This window comes from Hibiscus syriacus, unplaced genomic scaffold, assembly GCF_006381635.1.
Source record: "Hibiscus syriacus cultivar Baekdansim isolate YM2019G1 unplaced genomic scaffold, ASM638163v2 tig00111100_pilon, whole genome shotgun sequence".
In the NCBI taxonomy this organism is placed as follows: Eukaryota; Viridiplantae; Streptophyta; class Magnoliopsida; order Malvales; family Malvaceae; genus Hibiscus; species Hibiscus syriacus.
The window spans coordinates 1039158-1065427 of NW_024062985.1; the positions used below are offsets into that span (position 1 = coordinate 1039158).

The 26270-nt window shown below is 32.0% G+C and overlaps 3 protein-coding genes and 1 pseudogene across 4 annotated transcripts; 2 read left to right on the forward strand and 2 right to left on the reverse strand.

The window, feature by feature from the left end:
• Nucleotides 1-20: 20 nt before the first annotated feature.
• LOC120153429 (U1 small nuclear ribonucleoprotein C-like) lies at nt 21-1603 on the reverse strand. The gene is made up of 5 exons (XM_039165386.1): nt 1451-1603; nt 1303-1345; nt 1083-1124; nt 761-998; nt 21-476 (listed from the first exon to the last, which is right to left on the reverse strand). Exons 1-5 carry the CDS (start codon nt 1456-1458, stop codon nt 223-225), a joined length of 585 nt encoding a protein of 194 aa, XP_039021317.1. The 5' UTR covers nt 1459-1603; the 3' UTR covers nt 21-222.
• On the forward strand, nt 1355-25078 carry LOC120153427 (NPL4-like protein 1). Of its 2 annotated transcripts, XM_039165382.1 has the most exons (4): nt 1355-1364; nt 15449-15458; nt 23430-24452; nt 24805-25078. In XM_039165382.1, the coding sequence occupies exons 3-4, from the start codon at nt 23469-23471 to the stop codon at nt 25057-25059; spliced, it is 1239 nt and encodes a 412-aa protein (XP_039021313.1). In that variant the 5' UTR covers nt 1355-1364; nt 15449-15458; nt 23430-23468; the 3' UTR covers nt 25060-25078. The 2 variants fall into 2 exon arrangements, with proteins under 2 accessions (XP_039021313.1, XP_039021315.1); XM_039165384.1 differs by lacking the exons at nt 1355-1364; nt 15449-15458 and having other exon boundaries at nt 23410-24452.
• LOC120153431 lies at nt 11097-11749 on the forward strand. Its single transcript, XM_039165387.1, has one exon. The coding sequence runs from the start codon at nt 11157-11159 to the stop codon at nt 11619-11621; it is 465 nt and encodes a 154-aa protein (XP_039021318.1). The 5' UTR covers nt 11097-11156; the 3' UTR covers nt 11622-11749.
• On the reverse strand, nt 16043-19358 carry LOC120153548 (annotated as a pseudogene).
• Nucleotides 25079-26270: the final 1192 nt, after the last annotated feature.

Below are 26270 nucleotides of genomic sequence, written 5' to 3' on the forward strand. Positions count from 1 at the left end.
TTATGAGAATAGCACAATAATAAATTAACATAGAAAACAAACATGATACAAAATGAGTCATAATATTGTTCTTTTATCAAATTATCACATTTTCCATCCGCTACATATTCAAAAAGCTACCCTTCTAAAAATGATATTACCATACAACCTTGATCATCAAAAAGCTTCATGTTCAATAGCTTAACTTTAGACAGGTAAGCAGAGCATGTGAGTTTAACTAGATTAATTATTAGCTTCAGATAGTTGGGGATTGGCATTGTCAAATCCTCCACTTGTTGGGGCTGCAGAACCACTGGCATATGGTGCAGGCACAGCCATGGAGGGTGCTACGTCAGAAGAAGTGGGTGTCATTGCAGTTCCAGGATTCGTTGGTGGTGGAGCCAGTGTAGGAGGCCGTGGAAGGCCATTTACTTGACCAGGAAAAGGAGCACCAGGCGGTGCCAACATTGGTGGCATGCCTGGAACAGGAACATAACCTGGTAATGTCACCAATGAAAACAAATCAATTCCACCTTGTGTGCGCAATTGAGATCTAGAATAAAAAAGCCAATGACTTGATTGAAAAGAAGCCAGTATAAGGTATATGCTACATAAAACTACAGCTTTATGGTAACAAAAGAAGTATGGAAGATAAAATTTACTGACTTTACTTAGTTTACTATCACCACATAAATTCATGACAGAAATTATATTATTAACAAAACATCCAAACCTTAAACTAGCAAAAACAATAATGATGCAGATATGTGTTGAATCTTACCAGAAGCACCTGGAGCTGGTCTGGGCAGAACAGGAGGCCTCATCCCAGGGATCAATGGTTGCATAACAGGTGTTGGAAGAATGGGAAGTCGGGGCCTCTGAGCCATTAGATGTTGATTAAAAGCAGCTCCAACCTGCTGGAAAGCTGCTGCTTGGCCAAGATGTTCCTTGATCCTCTGGTCAATTAGGCTCTGGGTCTGTTGCTCCTCAAATTGCTGATAGTAAATTCTAACATTTGCCTAAAGTTACACAAAGAATGAGGGAAAAAATTATAACCCTGCCATAAATATATGAAATACAAAGAGAAAATTATCTACAGTTACCTTGTGCTTGTATCCTGCATTATGTTGTTTTCTAACTGATGGCTGAAATTTAAACCCAAACAAAATTGTCAGCAATTGTTCTAAACCCAACAATCAAACTAATGAACCTTAATTTTTTTGAATATTTTAATTGTCTATAGACTAAAATATGAAAGGATTACATTAAACACAAACAGATTTTTCAAAAAATAATAAAATAAAATAGAATCACAGAACTCACAGAGTCGTGCGTCAAATAAGTGTCGCAATAATCACAATAGTACCTGCAAATTTAAATTCAAATAAACATAACGATAAATGCTAATGGAAAACCTCCTACCGATGATGTTAATTTCTTTTAGAATTGAATAAATTGGTAAAATCCTTACCGAGGCATGACTGTGAGAAACTCAGAATCGGAGCTCGTTGCAGATCGAGAAACCCTAGAGAGAGAGCGCCAGAATGACGTATAGAGCCAATGAAAAACCCTAGCTCAAAGACGATGAAAAGGAGGGAAAATGGATCTAATCGATTTTGACAAGTCGCCGTAACTTCTAAAAGCTCTAATCGATGTAAATTCGGTTGTAAAAATACCGGTTTTCTATTTAAATGATAAATATTATTTTCATATAATCTTTAAATAAAGTGATAAAAATTATAAATTAATAAATTGACACACAATATCAATTAATAATATATAATTTCTTAGATAATGCAATGTAAATAGAATAGCTCAATGTAATCACCATTATTATTATTATTATTATTATTATTATTATTACAAATAAATAAAACATTTATTACAAATCCATTTACCCAACATATAAACCCGAGCCCAATTATAAAACCAAACGCGGGACCAATTACGAACCTTAACCTAACCCTGATAGTTGTTGCCCAAGCTTGCGCCGTTGTAGATTCACCTAACATCTCTGTCGACATCCGTCGTCCGTAGGGCCGGTCATCTTCACTATTCCACCATCATCATCTCAGCAACACAACAAAAGGAAAAATTCGAACAAATCCAACCAACCCCCGAAAAATTCGATGCATTATAGGGCACAAATCATTACAAAAAATTATGAAAATAGATTAGGTTTCCTTTTGTAATTTTTTTATTATATCTCTGTAAGTTTCGGGTATAAAATCCCGATAAAAAACATGTAAGGGGACTTTTCCCCACTAATTTTCGAAGCAATACAAAAAAGAAAAAATATTTTCATAGGTAATTTTTTTATTTTTTGGTTTTTTTAGCAAGTTTCGGGGGGGAATAGAAGGGAATTGAAGAGTTGCCTGAGAAGAGAGTCGAACTGAGGGGCTTTGTTGTGGCCGAAGATAGGGGAATCGAAACTCGGGGAAGTTTTTGGGGTATATAGTGGTTGTATTTGGTGATTTTGACCCTAGATTCCGGTCTAGGGGAGTAGATTAGAGCGTATAGGGTAGTTTGGGGGTTGGTTTAGGAATTCCACGGTGGCCGAAATGACAGTCGATAGTGTTGACGGTGGGGTTTTGGCTCTCGACTGAGAGGGAGAAGGGAGAGTTGAGAGAGTGTTTAAGGTTTTTTTAAATAGGTTAAAAATGAAAAAAAAAAAAGACGATGAAATATGTTTTATATAGAAGTTTAGGGGTTATTCATGTTTATGTCCCCCAAGGTTAGCCGTGTTTTTGCATTTTGGTCACCTGCAAGGACCAAATTTGTTGTTTGCCCTTTTTTATGTATGTTATGTATTGTTGGTATATTTGCTTTTTAGTCCCCCTAGTTTTAACGTGTTTTTGCATTTCAGTCACATGTTATGACTTCTTCGTACTTATTTTAATTTTAATGAACTGATTTTGTGGTTGTACCTATTTTGATTGTTAGTTGATAAAAAAGAGAAAATTATGTTTTAGTCATTCTAGTTTAAGCGTGTTTTTACACTTAAGTCACTGATTAATTTCAATTTTTCACGTTTAATTTTATATTTATTTCAATTTAGTCATTATTTTAAAATTCACATACTTAATTGAATTTGGTCCTTGTATTATGTTACTGGTTTCAATTTATTCCCTAAATTAATTAATTTATTAATTAACATTAGTATCAATTAGTATTTAATTTAGACTTTATACTTATAATTATTCATTTAAGTGCATTTAAATTTTTCATGTATTTTTTGTTGTCTTAATTTATTTTTATTTGTTATGTTATAAGATTTACCCTTAGGTCATGTTCTTCCCCTATTAAATTATTTAACTTAGATACTAGGTTTTCACCTTAGTTTTAATTAGGGAACAACCCTACTTGAGTTTTTGCATAAAAATGCCCGATCACTTGAGTTGGTTGTTCGAATCAATAATTAGTTCATTTATCACAATTAATTTTTCAAAGATTTAGTTTTATAACCACCTTAGGTCCCTAAACTTTGGAGTTTACATTTAAGTCTTTGGACTTTAGTTTCCTTGCATATTAGTCCTTAAACTTTTAATTAGAATTTTAAATTAACATAATAAATTTGGATAATTAGAGCCTCCACTTTAGGTTAGATTTCAATATAGGCCCTCCAATTTAAGGAGTAATATGAGTTAGCCCTCGCCTAAATGCTCAAGGCACCATATCAATTATTTGATTCAATAATTGGTTAAAATCAAGTAGGATTAATATTAGAGCCTACATTTTTAGGTTTATGCCTATGTGTTCTTTAATTATTCATAATTTGACACTTTAAGCTAGATAAATCCTTAATCTACTCTTAGTTTAATTAGGGTTAGTAATAAACTGTTTGATTATATCATGTTTTAAAACTTAACGCAATGTTCACTTATTAGGGAGTCAATAATATATCTCCCGCAAGTACGCTCAGGGGTGATTACTAGTGATTCCTAAAATAGGTTCACATCCTTTTCAAGATTGCATCATGATTTCTAAAATATCGAGGCAATGTCCGGTTATTGGACACAATAATTTATTTCTCACATTCATGTTGGGGGCGAATGCTATTGGCTTTAATAAACGAATATCCTTTTCAGCTTTGTATCTGTAATGATTTAAAAAAAATAAATACAGTTTGAACTCAAAATTTTCAATTCTAAATATAGAGTAATCAACTAGGTACCAATTTTTGGGCTATGGGGGTTAATTCTTCCCCACACGTAACTGACTCTCGAATCTATTTTTTGGTTTTCGTAGACCCTAAACTCAGTATTTTTTATAAAAATAATTTTTTTTAAAATCACCATGTTTTTACGGTGTATCGATCACACCTTAAAATAATTGGTGGCGACTCCTCACATTTCCAAATCTTTTCAAAAAAAAAAAAACTCTTAAGTCGTACCAAGTTTTTCCCCACTTAGACGAAAAACAATGTCGACACTCAAATAAGGGGTTGAAGAATTTATTTTCTTGACTAAAGTTATAGTGTAAGTAAGAAAATGTGGGAGAGCACTTGGCATCTTTGGAAAGAAACATGGAATATATGAGTTTTTTTAGAGAAGATATATGAAAGACACGTCGTCTTTTCCATGTTATATACAATTTGGTAAATTGTGCAGTCAAAAAGTCGATAGACAAGGGTGGGTGCACTAAGCCCCATAGAGAAACAAACATACTCATTATTTTTTTTAAATGTTAACATTAGAGAACAAAAAAATAGGGAAATTTGCATACCTATATCCTTTTTCTTAAAAAAATATTAACATTTTTGACTAAATTTTTGAATTTTTAAAAACGGCATTATTATTATTATTATTTTAAATGGAAGATCCATATGATTTTATTTGAATTCTTCTTAAAAAAGAAGATGATGATGATAAAGACTTTGTTAAAAAACTTCTCTAAATTTGAATGGAGAAAAAAAAGAGTGCCTCATATCCGAATACAACACATAACACAACGAAACCAATCACTAACTAGACACCCACATCAGAGTCCACAGTGCCGAAACCTAAACAAAACTTGGCACCGAAACATTTTACTATAACACCACACCAAGCCACATGAAAAACTGAAGCACGTGCTAGTTGGCAGTCTCCACAAATGGGTACAAAGTCAACCAAGCTAATATACCACCATTTCAAAAACAGTGAACAGATTGTAGGCACCACTCAAACCATGCTCCCAAACCCCCATAATCAGGTTTCACTACACATAAACCAGATTAAACCATCCGACCAACTCAGAAGGGTCTACAATCCAGCCCAATCAGCAATTCAAGTTCGTACCAGAAAGTGACGACCACATGAAAGGCGAAGCTCGCTTCAACCCCTCAATAGCTAGCACATGCGCCTCCACATTTTTCTCTCTATGCACAAAGTTAACTTCCCAGGAATTGCGAACACACAAGGAATTACATTTTCCAACCAAACCAGCAAACGGAGAAGGAGAAAGACTGGGGTTTTTGATCCAACTAATCGCTAATAACGAGTTTGATTCGATGAGGACTTTACCTTGAAGATCATTCTTGAGGGAATCAACAATTTCACAGGCTTCCAAAATTGCAGTGAGTTCAGCAGAAGTAGGTTCGGACAATCCAATGGATCTTGAAAAGCGGAGGAGGCTCACACCATAGTGATCACGAAGAAGGACACCAATTCCTGCCACTCCAAAGCCCCCAGGGACAGCAGCATCGACAATAAGTTTAAACTTTCCAACCGTGGGAGCGATTCATGAACCAACAATAGGTCTCACGGGATTAGGATGGACTAGAGAAGAAGTAGAGGGACATCAGATAAACTCGTCGATGGATGCGAACGATTCTAGTTATTTCACCTAAACCAGGAACCTATCCTTAACAACGCGATGTGGAAGATCTGGCAATGATTATATTGTTTATTGTTAAACACAATTTCGTTGCGAGTCAGCCAGATGGTCCATGCAATTCCAAAGAAGGCTATTTGCCAAACAGGTTTGCAATACGGTTTAATGTAAAAATGCTCTCATAGAGTTAACAAGCTTTTCAGAGATTTGGGAATAACAACCCCAACGTTCCAAGAATAGCACCACGCTTGCCATACCCTCCATGATACTTCACAATGACATAAAAGATGGTCGACCGTTTCTGCCTTTTTATTACACAAGGCACACTGAATCGAGGAGGACGCACCACAGTTTCGTTTCTACAATTCTGCACGAACAGGAATACGACCCAACACTACTTTACATGTAAATATCTCCACTTTAGGAGGAGCCAAACCAGCCCAAACTAGCTTCCACACTCTATCCGAGTTTTCTATATCAGCTGTAGAGAGAATGTAGAAAGATTTTGAAGTGTAACACCCCGACGAGTCTCCAATCCGCCAGAGGCTATCACTACACAACGAATTGACTGGTGCACGACTCAACACACTCAAAAAGTTGTTCCACAAATTAACTTCCCACTCGAATAAGCTCCTACGCAGTGGGATATTCCAAGACCAGCAGCCATTCGATTTAGATCCAAACTCATTTACTTTGCCTTCCCTTTTTAACACTAGTGCTTGAATTCTAGGGAAAGCGACTTTTAGCGATGATTCACCAATCCAGACATCATCCCAGAAGTTAATTAAGCTACTGTCACCAAGCATTAAGCGGAGATTACAGGTAAAACTGTCGTCTAAAGACAGTAAAGGCTGAGAGATATTCTTCCAAACCCAAGACAAATACCGACCATGTCAAAAGCCAGGCAGCAGGCATCTATGGTTAGAACTCGATCTACCGTCGACCACTCTTTTCCACAAGCAATGTGGTTCAGTCCTGTATCTCCAGATCCATTTATTTAAAAGGCACCCATCATTATCGGGTCGTTCGTACGACAACTTAGAAATTATTAGGTAATCCTGACAATTTTTTTATTTACACTATAATAAACACTCTAATTAAGTTAATTGTTTTAATGTTAAATGTTTCCTCTTCGTAGTGCATGCAACATTATAATAGTTTTCTATGTTAGTAAAGATATATATATATACACACACACATAATAATATAATAATTTTCACCCTCCCTGTGTCATGAGATTATTTCTAAGAATGGCTTTTTTCTGCTAAATCTTTACAACAATAAATATTAAGGTTAGTGTCTAGATGTCATATTTAATTAAATATAATTAATTATTTTTATTCAATATTAAATTTACAATTTTTATTTAATATTATATTTTTTGTTTACTTTATGTGATTAAATATATTTTTATTCAATATTAATGCTAATATAATAATTGTATTATATATAATATTAAATATGATCATTTTATTTTGTACTTGAATTAAACATAAATAAAATAATATTATCAATGATAAAAATAATAATAAATTTTAGAAACACATTTCAATTAATTTAGGATTAAATAATTTTTTGAAGACTAAAGTCAATAAAAATAAAGTCGAGAGGTAAAATATATCATTTACCATTCTTAGTAAAATAGTCATTGGTCAATATGACACGTGTCATATTTCTATCGGCCATTAACTTTTTAGAAAATATAGTTGATACTTTTAGGATAACAAAAGTAAGTGTTAGGGGTCATAGGTTTAGAAAAAATTAAGAGATAACTCGATGAAATATGTATAATTTAAGGGGGGAAATAGTTTAATAAGCGAATAATAGTCTTTATGAGAGTTTTCAAAATAAACCATAAAGAATTAGAGATAACCTATGTTATCAATGTGTCAGTAAAACAAATTAACGTTGACATGAATTTTTTATAGTACAAATGTAATTGAAAACTCTAGAAAGTTTAATCATATGCTACGGTAAACAAGAAGTTTACAGTTCAAAAATTTTAATTAGTTTATATGATTATTTACATAATCTCAATCGATAAATGATATTACATGGTCTTAGTAAATGCATATTCAAACTAATTATATGTATATTATTAATTTGTACCATGTCGTTTGCAAGATTGTTTACAATAACAAATTTAAAAAAAGAGAATATCTCGGTTATCTCTAATTCATATCCACAAAACAATTTAATAAGACTATTGATTTAGTGTTACTTAAACTATGAAAACACACATAATTTTACTTATATGATTAAGCTAATAAATCATAACAAAGACTTTTTATTACATTGAACTTTTGATTAGAAGTTAAATACTTTTCATTCAGGAATTTTTGGACGTGCGATGCAAGAGGCCAACACAAAAGAGAAAAACAAAATGGATTGCAGCCCAATCTCAAAACAAGTAGAACCAAAGAGGAAGAAAAAAAAAGGACCAATAACAAGTAGAACAAATGCCTCGTAGTTTTTTTAGCTATTTTTTTAATAGACTATGGTGATATAAAATAATATTTAATTATAATTTTTTTACTATTAATAACACATATTTTATAAAAACAATTGTTTGAATCTAATTTTTTTTAATAAAAAAACTACTTTTTTTTTCCAACAAAGGAAGCCACTAAAATATTCCACGCCAAACACGGACCCTTCGTAACTAATACTATTTTGATTCAGTGAAACTGACGACACGTTTATTTAATGTTGTTTTATAATCTTAAAGTCAAATATAAATGTCAAGCACTCAATTAAGTTTGGTCGTTTACTTCCACTAATCTATATATATATATATATATATATATATATTTCTCAAATTTCGGAATGCTTCAAAAATTGCTTTTGTATTGTTCTGATAGATAAACAATTTTTGAAGCATAGACTACTTTGCATTAATCAACCATACAATACAGATTATAAAACAGTTTTTGAAAAATTTAGATTTGGATGTAAAATTTAGATGATTTTCCACGCATAGTCATCGTTTTTGTACAGAATTTTTTTTTATAAATTTGTTAGACTTAAAATTTTAATTTTCATGCAAAAATATATCATTATGTATAAAAGATTTGATAGGTGTATTTTTACATAATTCTTAGAATTTTAATTTACTTTTAATTTGGTTCCTATGGTGCAAACAAACATTAGAATTAAACTAAAAGTCACCAGCAATTGTCACCAACTCTGACAATAGAATTATGAACTTTCAAAGACCTTTCATTCTACAAGAACAAACATTACTTTTTTAATTAAACTAAACACATAGTTTTATATTATAATCACAATTCAAACAACTAAAACAATATTTTGATTCCTATAATTTTAATTTCATTTCAAAGTTTTATACTATAACCATAATTCAAACAAATAAAAAAATACTATAAGCATTTCATTTAAATGAATTGTAGGTTAATTTGGCATATGGACACCATTTATTTTTATAAAAAAAATAGCCATTTCCCCCCTAAAATTGGCATTATAAATGTTTAATAAATTGTAGGTTAACTTCATTTGTTAAACAACTAGTGTGTTTGCTTACGTTGGTTGATTTAAAAGGACTGATTATCATTTTGTTCCTTTCCATTTGAACTACTTTTGTCTTCGTACAGAATGAAGTAGATGAAGAAAGAGTAAAGACGAAGCAAGAAAACACCCCTGGAAATTAAAATTAAAATAATGAAATTAATAATTTATTAAGTAATTTTAGTAATTAACTAAAGTATTGTTCTTTTTTTAAATTTGAAGTTCAAATAATTATATTTACGTGAAATACGTGTACCGTCGATGATTAAAAAATTATATTGACAACACCACCGTGTATTGACTGTAACCTATTAATAAAATAATAAAATAAAGTTTGCCAATTCGATGAAGAAAACAATCAGGTAGTTTCCGGTGGTTGATTGCAGATCATACCAAAAGCACAAACCTGCCAATTAACCATTAATTAGAGTGGGGTTTATGTATTTGTATTATTATTATCATTAATGGAACAATCAATACATCCATGTGACGTTTGCAGTGTGCATTTAGTGCAAGTTCTTTAGCAAACATCATCGTGCCCCACTCTTCAATGCTCAGCTGCCCACACCCCTCCACATAATTAAGCCAAGTCTTTTCCCAATATCTTTTAAGTTAAATACTTTTATAAATGGTATTAATATAAAATATATATATGAAATTACTCGATATCTTATAATTTTAACATAAGATTAACGAATGTGATTATTTTATAACTTTTGATTTTTCAAATGATTATTTTATATTTTTTTATAATTGGACGACCAACCTAAAAAATATCTTAAAGTTGATGGACTATCTAAGTAGTTTACTCTAAATACATTTAAAGAGATGGTTAAAAAATATGAAGCTGTCAAATTATGGTTTGATACCTTTACTATTTTTAATCTCAGATTCTGTTCTCATATTTTTTTTAATGATACAGATTTGAGGATGGAATGGAAAATACATAACGCCACAGGATTCGGACTCTAATATATGATGGCAGGAAACAACAATTTTACCACTTTTTTTTCCTATCGAAACAATTAACCACCCTAACCGTAACTTCATCAACTAGTTTATAACTTAGGGATTTTTGTTTGTCTTTTAATAGAATCATTCAGCGTTGAGCGCGTTTGTTTTGTATCTCTGAATGATTCAGTGCTGACTGATTCAAAAAAATAGTGTTGAATGATTCAACACAAAAGTACATTCTGAATCATTCAGAGTCAGTTATCAAATAATATGTCACATTCAGAGTCAAACCATTCGGAGTATCTGAATTATTCAACGCTTAATCATTCTGAAGTAAACAAACAACTCTTTAAATTTGATGTTTTTAAAAATATCATGTCAATGTTTTTTTTACATTATAAAAATAAAATAATTAAATTATATCAAAGTTGATCACGCAAATCATAAATTAACATAAAATAGAATATTTGGGAGCGCGGTGCTTCTAGAAGTTTTTGGTATTATATTTATGTTGTCCTTCTAGAAGGGGATGGGTCTAGTCTGAACTGTGATCTATCAATATCAACCCCATTTAATTTGCGTTATGTATTTGCTTCTAGAAGAAAAAGGGGCAGATGTCATTTCTTTTTAAAATATATATATATATATAATTGTGTTTTATTTTCTTCTCCGTTCAAAATAAAATATACAAATTTTCCAATGCGTCAAACCCCCCAGCAACAGAACCCCATTTCGCTTTCTTTTTTCGTATTTTATTTTGTTCTAATTATTGCTTATGAAAATGTTCTGATTTATGCAGTATTTAGCAGAGACTTAAAATCAAAGTCAGTAGCATTTTTTTCCTTTACTTTTTTCCCTTTCGGAGCTGTTGTTTGATCGAAGATATGGGTATTAGGAGAAGCAAAGTCGTTGATGTGTCTTCTTTCTTGCTCTTCGAGGCCACCGGCGATTCAGAATCCGGTTGTCATTACGATCCCGCCATGGTTGATATCAACGGTGAACACGACGACGACGACCATGATTATGATGATGATGCGGAGTCATGTAGCTGTGATACTGTGTCTGGTTCTCTTCCTGGTGTTAGAGAGATTGTTAGCTTAGAAAACAAATTTATGAATGTTGATGGTGACGTTGATGTAGGTGACGACGAAGACGACGACGACGGCGTGGTGGAGCAAATGGAGGTTCAATTGTATAAGAAATGCTGCAGGGATGATCAACGTGTTAATGGAGTTTTTGTGGCAAAGGAAAACAAGCCCTCATCAGCTGTTTCCGTTGAGAACTCAAACAAAACCATGAATGAGATGGAAAAGAACAGGCTGTTTTGGGAAGCTTGTTTGGCTTCTTAGAAAATCTGGGTTTTTTCCCTTTCTGTTCTTTCTAGCCAAACGGCTTTCACCTTCACCACTCTCCTTACTAATTCGTTCTTCTCCATGTTCCTGGGTTTCTCCGTACTTTTTACTAGTAATTTTGTTTGAAATTGGTGCTAATTGTGTATATATAAACATTATTCTATGACAAGAAAGTATATAAAGGAATCCATGAAGCTTTGTTTCTCTAGTTCTTTTTTGCGGTTAATAATATCTGGGCTTTTATTTTTCTTTCTCCAGGAATTATTAGATTATAGATGGAGAGCCCATTAATTGACAATGAATTGCTCTAGGCATTTTCTGACGGCACATGAGAAAGAAAAAGGAAAACAACAGGGACACCACTCATGAATGCTCTCAAATCAAAGAATCATTGTAGCAAAAAACATACAGTGATTTTAGCTCTGGTAACTGTTAGAGATGTGTATTTTTGGATATCAAATATTTTTTATTCAAGATTTTAGGTATTCTAAAATTTGAATTATTGAAACTATTATCTTAAATTTCAATAAAAATTAGATATTCAAATTTTTAAACCTTTTGCTATCGTTGACTTCTGTGTATTATTCTCTTCATGTTTCTTCTTTTTAATTTTAGTCGGATCTTACGTTTCTGTTTATATGCAGAGTTTTTTACGCATGGATTTAATTGCAGGGATTAATTCTTATTATAGATGTGCATATGTAGATTGTTTAACTATGTATTTATTTTTTATTTTTATACATGCATTGCATTTTATCTTTATTTTTAATTTTCTGACTGTCGGAGGTCTTTCACGGAAGCTGCTCTCAACTTGGCATTGGGGGCAGCCTATTACCCTACCTCCTCTTATCCCATTACATATGGGAATAGGGTTTTGTTGTTGTTGTTGTAGTAATATGTTAGGGATATATAATTCTATTGATCATGTTAATAGAGTTTTCATACTGATTGTTCCTTTACCTTCGTTCCGATAAAGTGAACCATTTCACTTCCTTATTATTTCATACATTACAGATAGATTGTTTTATCGCATGCAATATAAAATTGAGTATTACTCGAGTACTCAGAAAACATACATTTTACAAAAAATAAAATATATAAAATCTAAGGAACGTTATCAATCAAATGAAGGGGCAGTTGATTCACTGTGAAAATAATGATTAAAACTTATGATCTAATGGAGCAAAACAACGAGGTCATTAGGGTTAGAAGAGAGCAACCACAAGTATCATTTCCAGGTTGCTGTTGGATTGTTAAAATAAAATGAAAATTGCGAATGGTTTGATTGTCTATTTTTTTTTTACCAAATCATATTCTGCTCTCATAAACCCATCGGCCATCATCGCAAGACTTTGCACCTTACAGAGTCGACTGATGAAATGAAGGGAATTATTGATTTTACAAACCCATCATCACAAGGTGTTGGGAGTTGGGGCAGGCTGGGATTATTTGGTTAAACTCTTCTAAAGGCGCATATTTTATTTTTCCAGATTTTCGGATAATCCAAACTTGAATTTTTTATAGATTTGTATTTCATCCAATTATTCAATTTTTTGAATATTTGATCTTAATTTTCCAAAAATTAAAAAATATATATGAATTTTTGGATCGAATCAACGGATAGAACATATCTAATTGAATTTGTTTGCACATCCCTAATAACTACATCTTTTATGCAATTAATTTTATTTTTTAAATAACTTTTTAGAAGAAAAAAATTATATTTTCAAAATCAAATATAAAATTTCTTTTTTAAATTTGAGATTTAATAAAAAATTTAAAATTTAAATTTTTTGAAAAAGTTCAAATATTTTTTTTGAAAAATTTGAAAGATGAAATATTATTTTTTTAAAAAATTTAGGGGTAGGGCCTCTAACCTCATTACAGTCCACCGTATACGTAATAAAGAAAAGCACCGAGAAAAAAGTTTATTATATTATAATAAATATTAACTTTATGCAAATTGCTAGTATTATTTATTGTAAATAATGTTATTAACTCATGGCTCAGAGAAATTAATTAGATAGGAAGATGTAGGTTGATTCAACTAATAATGTAGATGAAACTAACTTTCAACTCAACCAGTTGCTGCATTCAATTTACTAATAGTGATTAGAAAGCTGGTTTTTAACTCTTTCTTGGCCATTTATTTTTAACCTTTACTTACATTTATTGTAGCTGAAAAATTACTTTCAAAGGTGAAGGGTTGGTACCAGCTTTTTCGTTTTTTACTTCATAAATTTCCTGAATTTTACTGGAAAAAAATAATGTAAAATTTTGAGGGTAAATAATGGGTTAATTATAAGACTCAAAAGAGTTACTAAGGTTTTTTTAATACAAATACAACCTATAGTTTTATAAAAAAAAATCTACAACTTAAAAAAAACAATTAGAATGAATTAACACAATAAACTAGTCAATCGACATCATGTAAGACCATACAAGAAAAAATGTTAAAATTCATCCCAAAAAACTGAAATAAAAGACTGATACAAACAAATTTGATTACATCGGCAAATGAACCACAAAATAATATTAAACTATTGAAGGACATCTGACAACTGTAAATCGAAATCGAATGTCGTGAGAAAATTAACAACGAACGTTAATTGCATACGAAAGTCCAATCTAAGGGTTCAAAACAAGAAAGATCAACAAAACAACAAATAAATATCACATTAACTAGTCAAGACGACATCATATCCAACCCTAAAAGAGAAATACACAAAAAATTATTAAATAATCGAAAACATGTCATAAAATCAAAGAAAATGTACCATGAAGACAAAAATTATTATAAACTAATATATATATATATATATATATATATATTATAAAAAAATAAATAAGAAGGATAAAAGAAATCAACAATTAATACTAAAACTGATGTGATGTTCGATCTTAAATTTTTCAAAAAATAATAACAAATTATTTGATCTCAGGTTGCTTGATTTGTGCACTTCCTTAAAATTTTACTTTAACGGAAGAGATACAAAATGGGGTTGAGATGAAGTGAGGGTGATAAGCAGTTTTTGGCGAAAGTGTCAATCACAAAGGTTGCTAATAAGTCCATATGGGATGGGATATACACTTTACTAACAGGAATATAATAATGCAGCCAAAATGGTAGGATCGGTAAACTTTTGTTTGGATTAGTTTCTTTCTCTTCTTCATTCTACAATATTCATCCTCGGCCTACACTAACCCAAAACCTAACATATTTGTTCAGTTTTCAATGATTTTGTTGTCACCGGCCATCGTTTCTATATCCAGAAAAATCTTCAATCTCTTCTTCTCACTTCTGTGGTTAATTTTATCTAAAAATCACTACAGAAACATAAATCTGAAGAAGAAGAAGAAACCATGTAACCCATTTTGATTTTCGGATAAAATGTGTATATTATATCCAAAGAACAAATAAAATCCAAGAGAATCAAACAAAACCCCAGATACTCATCGCCTAATACCCCAATCTGTACAAAGTTGGGAGCTCAGCCTATTTCTACCATAAATTTTAGCTTGAATCGTCTCCCTAATGGAACCCACAATTACATCACCAGTCGAATGTGAATTCCTAAAGCACCTTCTATTCCTTTCCCTCTAAACAAAATAGATGAAAGCATTCCAAGCCAAACGAAAAACTGTAGCTTTTACCGGCTTACCTCGAGCATGAGCGCAAGCCCAAGCTACCTCGCCCTCCCAATCCAGAACCGACCAATTAATACCGCTGGTGACAAGAATAATTTTCCATATCTCCACCGAGAAGGAGCATCCGAAGAAGACCCATTTTGATTTTCGTTGGCCACCGCTTTGACAAATTTCATCACAATTCACACCCTCAAAAAATTGAAACCGTTAATCTTTATCAATTCGATTATAGGGTCCATTAAATGCAAAACAGTAGCTTAAAGTGGGAAATATAATATAATCAGCAACTAAAATGTGACTTAAGCTTCTGATTTATCTTCAACTTCAATCAAAGTTCTAAATGCTGAGCTATGTATCCCCAACAACATAAACCAAAAAACATTGACAATAGGAAATTATAAGACAATCAGTCACATAGTCAGCTAACTAAGTCTACATGACTTAAATTGGAACCATACCACTGCAAATCAATCACACCTAAAAATTACAGCTGCCCTATAAAGCTGAACCTAACTCCCTAATTTTGCACGTCTCGCTACATGTTTCTAACACGCTTGACACCAACATCGCCTCGATTTCCCCCCGATCTTTAATCGAATCGATGATAGAATTTCGGGACCTGAACGAAACACATGCCAAAAACAACACACACAAGTTCAGCCCTTGCTGAACCAGTGATTCAAACAAACAATCCAACACTCCCCCTATCTGAATTTCAACCAAAACCCAACTTTATCGATTTACCGAAGCAACTGCAATGGAGGCAGAGTCGGCTTGTGGTACTCATTGGAGTGTTGTGGACTCCTCTACTTTGTCTGTCATCTCCATATCATCAATGTCCTCTCCATCGGTTATACTCGAGCCCGAATTCTCATTCTTGCTATCCGTAAATGAAATGCTGGACTCGACATTGCAGCCCGGCCAACTCCCATGTAATTCATCAACATGTTCCTCCAAAATACTATATGTAGCATTCTTGTTCTTCTCATCATCCAGTTGCCTCAAGAAGCACTCCGCTATTTCACCTAATGGCTAGACTTCATCTTCGTCTTCATATTCATTGTCGTCTCTGCTAGAGTTAGAGTAAAGGGAATTATCGTAATCTGACATAGGCCCTTCGCAACTCGAATCCATCTCTTGCAGACTATGACAAGCAAACTCCTCATCTGTAGGGCCATCAAATGGATACGATGAACTTGCAGTCTCTTCACGTTTCCGCAGTGTTTTCACGATCAAGGTCTGGAGTAAGTTCATAACTTGAACAGCATGCACAAGAGCCGTCAATGGATCGGACATATGTTACCAGAGAACAACAATCAACATAAGCTGCTTCATTTTACGAATATTTTAAGTACATCTTTGATCTAACAATCTCCCGGATATTTACCTGCAGTCTCTTCACGTTCCCGCAGTGTTTTCACGATCAAGGTCTGGAGTAAGTTCATTACTTGAACAGCATGCACAAGAGCCGTCAATGGATCGGACATCTTTTACCAGAGAACAATAATCAACATAAGCTGCTTCATTTTACGAATATTTTAAGTACATCTTTGATCTAACAATCTCCCGGTATTTACCCGAGTCATATTCGGGGCAAAAACCATAGCAATATTCATTGCATTCATCTTGTTCGATTCCTCTTCTTCAACGACATCCGCCATAAGATCAACTGCCCAATTGAGCAGTCCGGCTTCCATTAGTTGCTTTACGAGTTCGACATATTTTTCTTCGTCATCGCAACTGAGAACTTTTTCCGGGGATAGTCCATCCAACACCCCAGAAGGAAGCTCCCTAAACCAGGCTTTTATAAGGCCGGCAAGGCAGTGGACATCGATGCTATCCGGCACAGCAGCTGATATCTTACAAGCTCCTCTCGGCTATTCTCAGGATTTATCCTGAAAATCCCTTCTGCCTGCAAAACAAGAACAATTAAATATTATTAAAATCACATCTAGATGTGAATACAAAGTATGAATGTAATGAAATTGTTGAAAACCTAAAGGCCTCCTTGTGAATAAAGCCGCTCCTGCATCAACAACAGTATAGTGGGGACGCTGTTTCCTTTTGGATCCAATGAGCATTGCATTGATTCCGCGGAGACCCCAAATACATTCGCACTACAAAAAAAAATAGTTTTCATTTCAATAAATGAACCGAAAAAAAGTACCTTATCATTATTTTACCAAATATAAATAGTAATTAAAAGGAACAGATTCGTAAACACTTAGAGAGTGAATTGTGAATGTTGAGTTAAGAAACTAAATATAGCTCTCTATTTATAGACTAGAGAATATCCGCACCAGAGTCCCCTTGTTCTCTTTTACTCAACAAGAAAGTGGGAAATCCAAACCATAAATACTCATTCCCAATAGTATTTTCAATACTATATGGGATTGAGCATTACCAACAATCAAATCAAAATTCACATAAATAACTATTTTTGTTTCTCGCACAAAATTAGAGTTGAGTTAACAATGCAGATGTTTTCCTCTGTCATTATTTCTTTTCGTTATAGTTACTAAAAATCAGCAAGAGATCTACCTTTTGAGAACTAAACTGCACAAAAACACTAACATTTCAACTTTAAACGACAATGAAAAATAATAATCCAGCTGAAATCTTCTTTAAACAGGAAAAAAATATGGGGAAAAGGGGCAACAATGAGAATTTACCTTGCACTTGGAACACGACCGGGTACCTCAACTTGGAATTTACCTTGCTGAAATCTTCTTTAAACAGGAAAAAATTATGGGGAAAAGACAAATATGAAATGTCTTAAAATTTAGGAATCAATTTAAAATGTGGATTATAATTTGAATATTATAAGCTAATTTTAGAGACTAATATAATTTAGAAATCTTTTGTAGAATTAAGGTGATTTATTTATTTATTAAAAATTATATCATTTATTTATGAGTCATGACCAATATATTAATAACGAGTGCACAATCTATTGAATTAATTCAACGCATGAGTATCATCACTTTAAATAAGGTGATTTATTTATTTATTAAAAATATATATGATTTATTTATTTTAAAAAGAAATATATAAAGATAAAATTACACGGATTAAACAATTTAATGATAAATTTAGAAGACTCCCATAAGATGAAGTAATAAATTTGTATCCGTACCCCTTAATTGGTTTTGTTCATAAGCTGATAAACGTATCTTAACTTTTTAAACAATGTGTACCCCATCCAACAACTATCATGATTTCCCTCTTTAAAAAGCCAATTAGCATTAAGTAATCTTTTATTAAGGGTAATCAATGGCACTACCCCTTCGTCTATCAATAAGCTTTAAAAATGAAAATCATGATTAAGGTGGCGACGGATGTGGAAAACAAAGCAGAAAATAATTTATATATATATATTTGACGTGGTATATCAAGTCATCTAGAGATTAATAAAATTTGATTCGAAAATTAAATATTTTAACTTAATTTGATATTAAGAAAAGATTTGTTTCGATCGTGAATTCATAAATTCAAAAAATTAAATTCGAGTTCAGTTATTAAATAGAATTCGAATAACATGAAATTTTTAGTAATTAGTTGATTAGTTTTCAAGTTTGAGTGGAGTCTCTCAACTCTACATGATATATATCACATATGAAAAAATATAAAAAAATATACATGTATATAATATATAGTTATATAAATTCCTTTAAACCGAAATCAAATGGTACCATAATTTTTTTAAAAAAGTTTTGAGTTATAAAATATGACTCATCAACTCGAATAACTCAATTTTTTTAACTCAACTTGATTCGACTACTCATCCTTAATGTCATAATTTTTTCACACGTAGACATACTATTTTAGCATTGTAGTTCAACTGTAGCAGTCTAGACAACAAGTTGACCATTAATTAACTAATAATTTACATCTCAATAAAAGTTATTTTTCCGAAAAAAAAAACGTTTAAAGTTAAAATACTAAAAAAAATCAAAAGAAATTTTCATATTATGCTCTTTAGTTTATAAAATGATATAAAATCTTTACCCACTTTATCTTTTGATCAGGCTTTGTTGGCCGAATAATCCAACTCAAAGCCTTTACTTTAACTTGGCGGCAGCCCATTGCAACTCTTGTATATTCCCTGTGAATAATTGATGCTTCGTAAATTTTTTAATACAAACCTTCGTGATTATATTGTCTAATATTAAAAGAATATATCCATATTTTTCAGGTTAAATGAAAGGAATTTTTATGTTGAAAAAAATGGGAAGCCAAGAACTATAAAGAATTAATTAGGGAAAAATGATAAAAGTTACAGTGAATACCAAAGTTATCGGCAACTGAAACTGATCGAATTTAGTGAAATTGTCTGCAGTTATTGGTGACTTTGTTCCATTTTTAAACAACTTTAGGATTAAATTAAAAAGGAGTTACAAGTACAATGATTAGAATGAAAAAAAATAGAAATTGGGATAAACCGTGTGTTTACTGTGATGTTTCAAATATACTTATATTGTAAAACTTTGAAAGTCGTACCTTGTGTTTGTGTGTTTAATTTGCTTTGTTCCATTTTTAAACAACTTTAGGATTAAATTAAAAAGAAGTTACAAGTACAATGATTAGAATGAAAAAAAATAGAAATTGGGATAAACCGTGTGTTTAATGTGATGTTTCAAATATAATTATATTGTAAAACTTTGAAATGTCGTACCTTTGTGTTTGTGTGTTTAATTTGAGATGATTTTTCTGATCCATATGACTTCTTCAAACCTACACGCTGACAAGAAATTAGATGCATCTTGTCACTGATTTTGTCTTGAAAAACACAATCGTGATAAAAAGAAGCATGAATAAAGATGAAAAAAAAGAATGTTCATTCTTTAAATAAGCTACAAATAAAGTCGGCTACAAAAGAAAGTTTTGAACATTTCCGTGACATGTCATCCAATTGTTCTCTCCAATTAAACTTCGATTAGCGCCATGGCTCTTAACAAATTTTTTGAACATGTCCGAGACATGTGAGGATAGTATAGCTAATCCGTTAATTGCTCAAGTTCGATCTCTTGATCTTAGGTAGCCTTCGATCCCCTTAGCATGAAGTCCCCCTCCTTGTGGTTTCCTCAAAATGAACGTAGACAGAGCTATTCGTTGAGACGGGAATGCTGGTGGGGTGGGTGGTTTGTTAAGAAATGCCGAGGGATGCAAGTTATCATATTTTTCTGAACTAATTGGCCATGATTCTCTTATTTTAGCCGAATTATCTGCCATTAAGTATGGTTTAGATACCTTTTTTTTTTCGTGGTGTGAGCACTTTAGACTAATCGTTGAGAGCGACAATAAAAATGGGATCGACTGGGTTTTAAATTCTTCAGCATCGCCGTCATTTCTGTTAAATATAGTTCGTGTATTAGTGGCAGAGGTGTTATCATTAGACATATTTCAAGATTATGTAATGTGGAAGCTGATTCTCTTGCCTTGCCAAGGCAAGGATTGGTTGATCTTGTGATATGGTATGGTGGGTCGTTTGTAAGGTTTTTTATGGTTGAGTTGCTGCAGTGGTTTTGACTTTTGAGGGCCGCTTACGCTGGGTGTTGACTGTTGAGAATGGAAATCTTTCCTGGTCTCGGGATCGAGCTTTTCAATCACATAATTGGTACTAACTGTTATTTACCCTGGAATCGAAGTATCTGGTTTTACATCAGGTGTGTGGTGCAATAATGTTGTTGGGTCCTTTATCCTCCTAACTCTTTACCTTGCAAGATTAGCTTGGTTTCACTTTGATTTGGTGACTTCCAATGGATAGCTAGGCCTGAGTACGTTTGGACAATTATAGGTATTTCCGTTTAGTTCTGCAACGTATCTTATGGGGAAAGTCTCACCAGTGACAGTCTAATATACGGTTAAGAAAATATATTATCGAAAATATTATTATTTTTTAATATTTCTGATAAAACATTATTATTACTATCGGAAATATTATTATTGGGGGTTTTACTGAGTTTGTTAATATATCGGGTAAAACATTACTTAAAACATTATTTTTTTACCGGAAATATTAATATTAGACACTTTACCAGAAATGTTAAAATCATTAATGTTTTAGGTAAAAAAAATAATTTTTTAAATAATTTTTTACTAAAAATATTAAAAAAAATATAACATTTCCGATAACATATATCCTTAACCGTATATTAAAACTGTAGTACGAAATATCTTCCCATCTTTTGGGCTTGCCGGCTTGGTTTTAGATTAATTGGCTTGTGCTAAAGTTGTAATTTGCTTGTGTCGTTTTTTAGCATCCTGTTGTACTGTCATGTCTCTACCCTTATGATTGGAAATTTTTTTAATTAAAATTTTGACATTCTCCATTAAGTCTTAACTTAGAGTCTGTTTGTTACAATTTGAATTACTAGAATTTGAATTACTGAAAAATAAATTACTGGAATTTGAATTCTGTAAAATAAATTATACATTTCTGGAAAACATCTGGAAAACGTTTTATGATGTTTGGAAGATGTTATTTAAACATTTTTTTCACTAGTTGAAGAGTTTTTTAAAAAATATTTATTACAAATATTAAATATAATAAATAATATTATTTATCATAAAACTTAATTATTATTTTAAAAATATTAAAATAATTTATTTATTATTAATATTATTTTTATAATTTTATTAATAAAAATATTAATATTGGTATATTTTAGTGAAATAAAATATTATAAATTATATTAATTATTTATTAAAGTAATAGTGTTATATTATATTTTAAAAATATTAATTAGTATATTTTAAATATCTTTACTAAAATATTATTTAAATATATAAATAATATTATTCATTATTAAATATATAAAAATTATTATATATTATTAAAATAGAAATATAATATCTTATATTATATTATTATAAATATTAATAAATATATTTTAAATATTTTAATAAATAATATTTTGATGAAAATGATATTAAAATATTTTATTAATATTAAATTCATAAAATAAAATTATTTTGGGTATTTTTGTTTTAAAGTGAAAAGTTCGGAAAATGACTTACGAAAAATGAATCTGTAACTCATTTTACAGAAAACACAAAGGAAATTATGTTACTAGGAAAATGAATTACATTCTGGAAAATGAATTACGTGAAACAAACACGGGAAAACATTTTCCGAAAAACAAATTACGTGAAACAAACAAGAGAAAACATTTTCCAAAAAACGAATTACATGAAACAAACACGAGATTTCGGGAAAAACCAATTCCGTAATTGGTTTTACGGCAAACAGACTCTTAATTGAGTTGCGAGAGAATTTTTTAATGAGACACCTTTACTTTATAAAAACATTAAATAATTTACATATTTAAATCAATTTAATCATTTTGTTATTAAAAAATTAAATCAATTAAACTTTTAAATTGAAAATAAATAAAATTAAGATTGTTGACTAATAGTTTAATTTTAATCTTTAAATCATAATAGTTTAAGGTTATTGATGTCACATGACACATCATGATGTTTTCATATAATATTTGCAGGATTGAATAATTTAATTTTAATTTTTTTAAGTAGTATTAAAAATATATATTATTTTAGAAATCATTTAAAAGTACAAAAAAATATTAATTAATTTATCTAAAAATTGTAGAAATATTAAAAATGTATTAAAAATTCTAAAATATCAAAAATTATAAAAATTATAAAAAGTTTACGTGATTATTTGACTATATTAAAAAATATTAAAATATTAAACATCATAAAAAATCTATAAATTATGATGATACACTACGATTGGAGTGTAAGTTGGATCAATTATAGATATTTTTAATCGGTTTTTATAATATTTTAAAAGTTTTAGAATAAATCTATAAAATTTTAAATAAATTTACAATATATTTTAAAATTTTAGAATAAATATGTGATATTTTAAAATTTTAATGAGAAAATAGTTAGAGTATGAGTTGAATATAATAATATATTTAAAAAGTTTCTAAATAATTTTGAAAAGGCGTTTCATGTCCTACCCATAGTAGTATTCTGTGAGGGCAAGCGATCCACCAAAAGGAAAAAGAACTTGACGAACTCAAACTCTTGCACTCCAAGAACTTATTCTCTCCCACTCCGACAGTAATTCTCCATTATAAAACCATAATCACCCAATTCCAAATTTCACATCTCGCCTCACTCAAAAGCGATTCCACCATTCTTAGACGTTGCCGTATCGCTTCCAAGATGTTGCTCAGAATCCGCAGCCGGGACGGCCTCGAACGGGTCCAAGTCGGCGGCCCTCACATATCAATCTTCCAATTGAAAACGCTTATCCAATCCCAACTCCAAGTCCCCATCCAAAACCAATTCCTTTCCACCGATCGGAATATTCTTCTTGTTAAAATCCCCGCCGACCTCCTCCGCTTCTCCGACATGGCCGACCCTTCGGCCCCGCTCTCCGCATTGAACCTCTCCCACGGCTCCGTTGTTTTTCTCTACTATCAGGGCGAACGCAACGTCCGCGGTGGACCCGCCGTTACCCCAGCCGGATCGTTCGGACGTAAGATGACAATGGACGACCTCATTGCTAAACAGACACGGATCACCCGCCAGGAATCCCCTCATTGCGACTCCGTTTCCTTTGACCGCGATTCCGCTAACGCTTTCCAACAGTACGTCAATGAAACACTGGCGTTCGCTGTGAAACGCGGCGGGTTCATGTACGGCACCGTCTCGGAAGAAGGTAGGTTAGAAGTTGATTTCATTTACGAGCCGCCTCAACAAGGATTGGATGATAATCTGATTCTATTAAGGGATCAGGAGGAGGAGAACATGGTTGATGCCATTGCGGCTGGGTTAGGGAGGAAGAGGGTGGGGTTTATTTTTACCCAGACGGTAATGCAGGTTAAGAAAGACTACAATTTTTCGAACAAGGAGGTTCTACAGGCGGCCGAGCTTCACGCCGAGAGTGCGCAGAAGAAGTGGGTGACCGTGGTGGTGAAGCTGGAAGCCAATGAAGATGGGGGTGCGGATGTACATTTTGAGGCTTTTCAAATGAGTGATATGTGCGTTAAGTTATTCAAAGAAGGATGGTTTGTGACTGAGTTCGGAGAGAATGATGACCCGAAGCTTTCGAAGATGAAGAAAGCTGTGGTGGTCGGCGGGAAGGATGTTGAGGAGGTTGATAATGATTTCTTCTTGGTGGTGGTGAAGATTTTAGACCATCAGGTGCGTAATTCTTGATTCATTATCTGATTTAATCAATACTTGTAACAAGTAATGGCTATTGTTTAGACAGTTTTTCACTAAAATTTTAGCTGTAGAATTGGTTGCTCAATTGATCATGTCAATGATGCTAATGGTTCAGCTAATGCTGGATATAATCATATAAATAGTTTAACCTGTGATATAAGGAATGTGTGGAGGGGTAGAAAAAGCCATACAAAATGTTATCAACTGGCATTTTTGGCACAGATAATTTCTGTATATGAAGTAGAAAGTATCATATACAGCTAACGGTTTTGATTTTCTGCAAATTCACTTGAGAAATTAGTCAATTGAATGCTTGGTTTGAATGCAGGGTCCTCTGTCATCAACCTTTCCCATCGAGAATCGGAACAACCTGGTGACGGTGAGGATTCTTAAGAATCATCTAGATAGGATGAAGAGTGTTCCGTTCCTGAAGAGAATTTCGGATTTCCATTTGCTACTGTTTCTAGCCTTGTCACAGGGGCTTGGTTCAGATATCCCAGCACTTGCAGAGTGTGTTAGCAAAGGAACACCGGTCTCGGAAGGTTATCAGCTCCTAATTGAGTCGATGGCCAACACAGCTTAATGTCACTTGCTACTTTATTTATGGGAAGTACTGTCTATTTATGATCCATTCATAGCAAATTACTCTATGCCATTGTTTATTAGGATCATTATCATTCTCAATTATTCCCATCAGAATCTTAACATTGTGCTCTACATTCAAATCTCATGAGTGTTGTTCAGAATTAAATGATTAAAGATTTAAAAGTCTATCAACTTTCCAAAAAGAAAGCTTTGATTATTTTACTTGGGGAAAAGAAAAAGAAAAAGTAAGGCTTTGATAATTTAATGGGATCGGGCAGGCAACAAAACGGTGCGTTGAAGTAGAACAAAGCCGGGGAATTAGTTCCTTAGAATGCCACGTGGCTCTACTATAGTATTCAAGGTCTAATCCTAATTTTAGCCCTTTTACCATGTTAAGACTTAAAACTTGATTAATTTGTGTGTAAATAATGAGTACGAGTCTTATCTATTTAACGATCTAAATATACCTTTGTTATTATTGTATTTCTACTCAATTTAATGAGATTATTATTTTTATAATTGTTAAATTTACCAAATATGTGAGCAACACTTGTAAATATGATATATACAAAAAAAAATATTACGTCATCAAGTGACCTTAGTAGTTAAATGATTAAGTATTTTGAACAGATGATTGTTATTTTTAGAAGTCTCAAATTTAAGTACAATGTTTATAGGAGTGTTTGAGCGTCCATTATCAAATAACTTTTCAAGAAAAAAATCTTTACCGCTTTTTATTGATGGTTTTCCTGTTCTTTTTATCAGAAATATTGCCACATAGTCTTAGTAAAAGCATTACCGCTTTTTATTTGGATGTGTTGAATCCAGAGAATATTCTTGAAGTGAATTAACAGTAATGCAATGCATATTGTTCTAATCGCTAAAGGGGTTAAGCAATGTATATCGTATTTAATGGGAGTTAATGGAGTTGTGAGTGAAAGATTATGATTACGGAGACCTCGTTCCTCCACTATTGGTGTGAAGAGCCTGATGGAAGGTTGGTGGGGTTTATATTGTCTTTTGTATTTTGATAAAATGATCTATTTTAGTACCAGAGGGCCATCTCATATACCTAATTCAAACTTTCCATCTTCTTTTCAATAATCACATAACGTAAGTGCTCATGTTTGAAACCCAATACAAAGACAAATCATTTTTCAATCCTTGGATGTTATGAGTAGCTCATGTCTTGTGGTCCTTGATACTCTA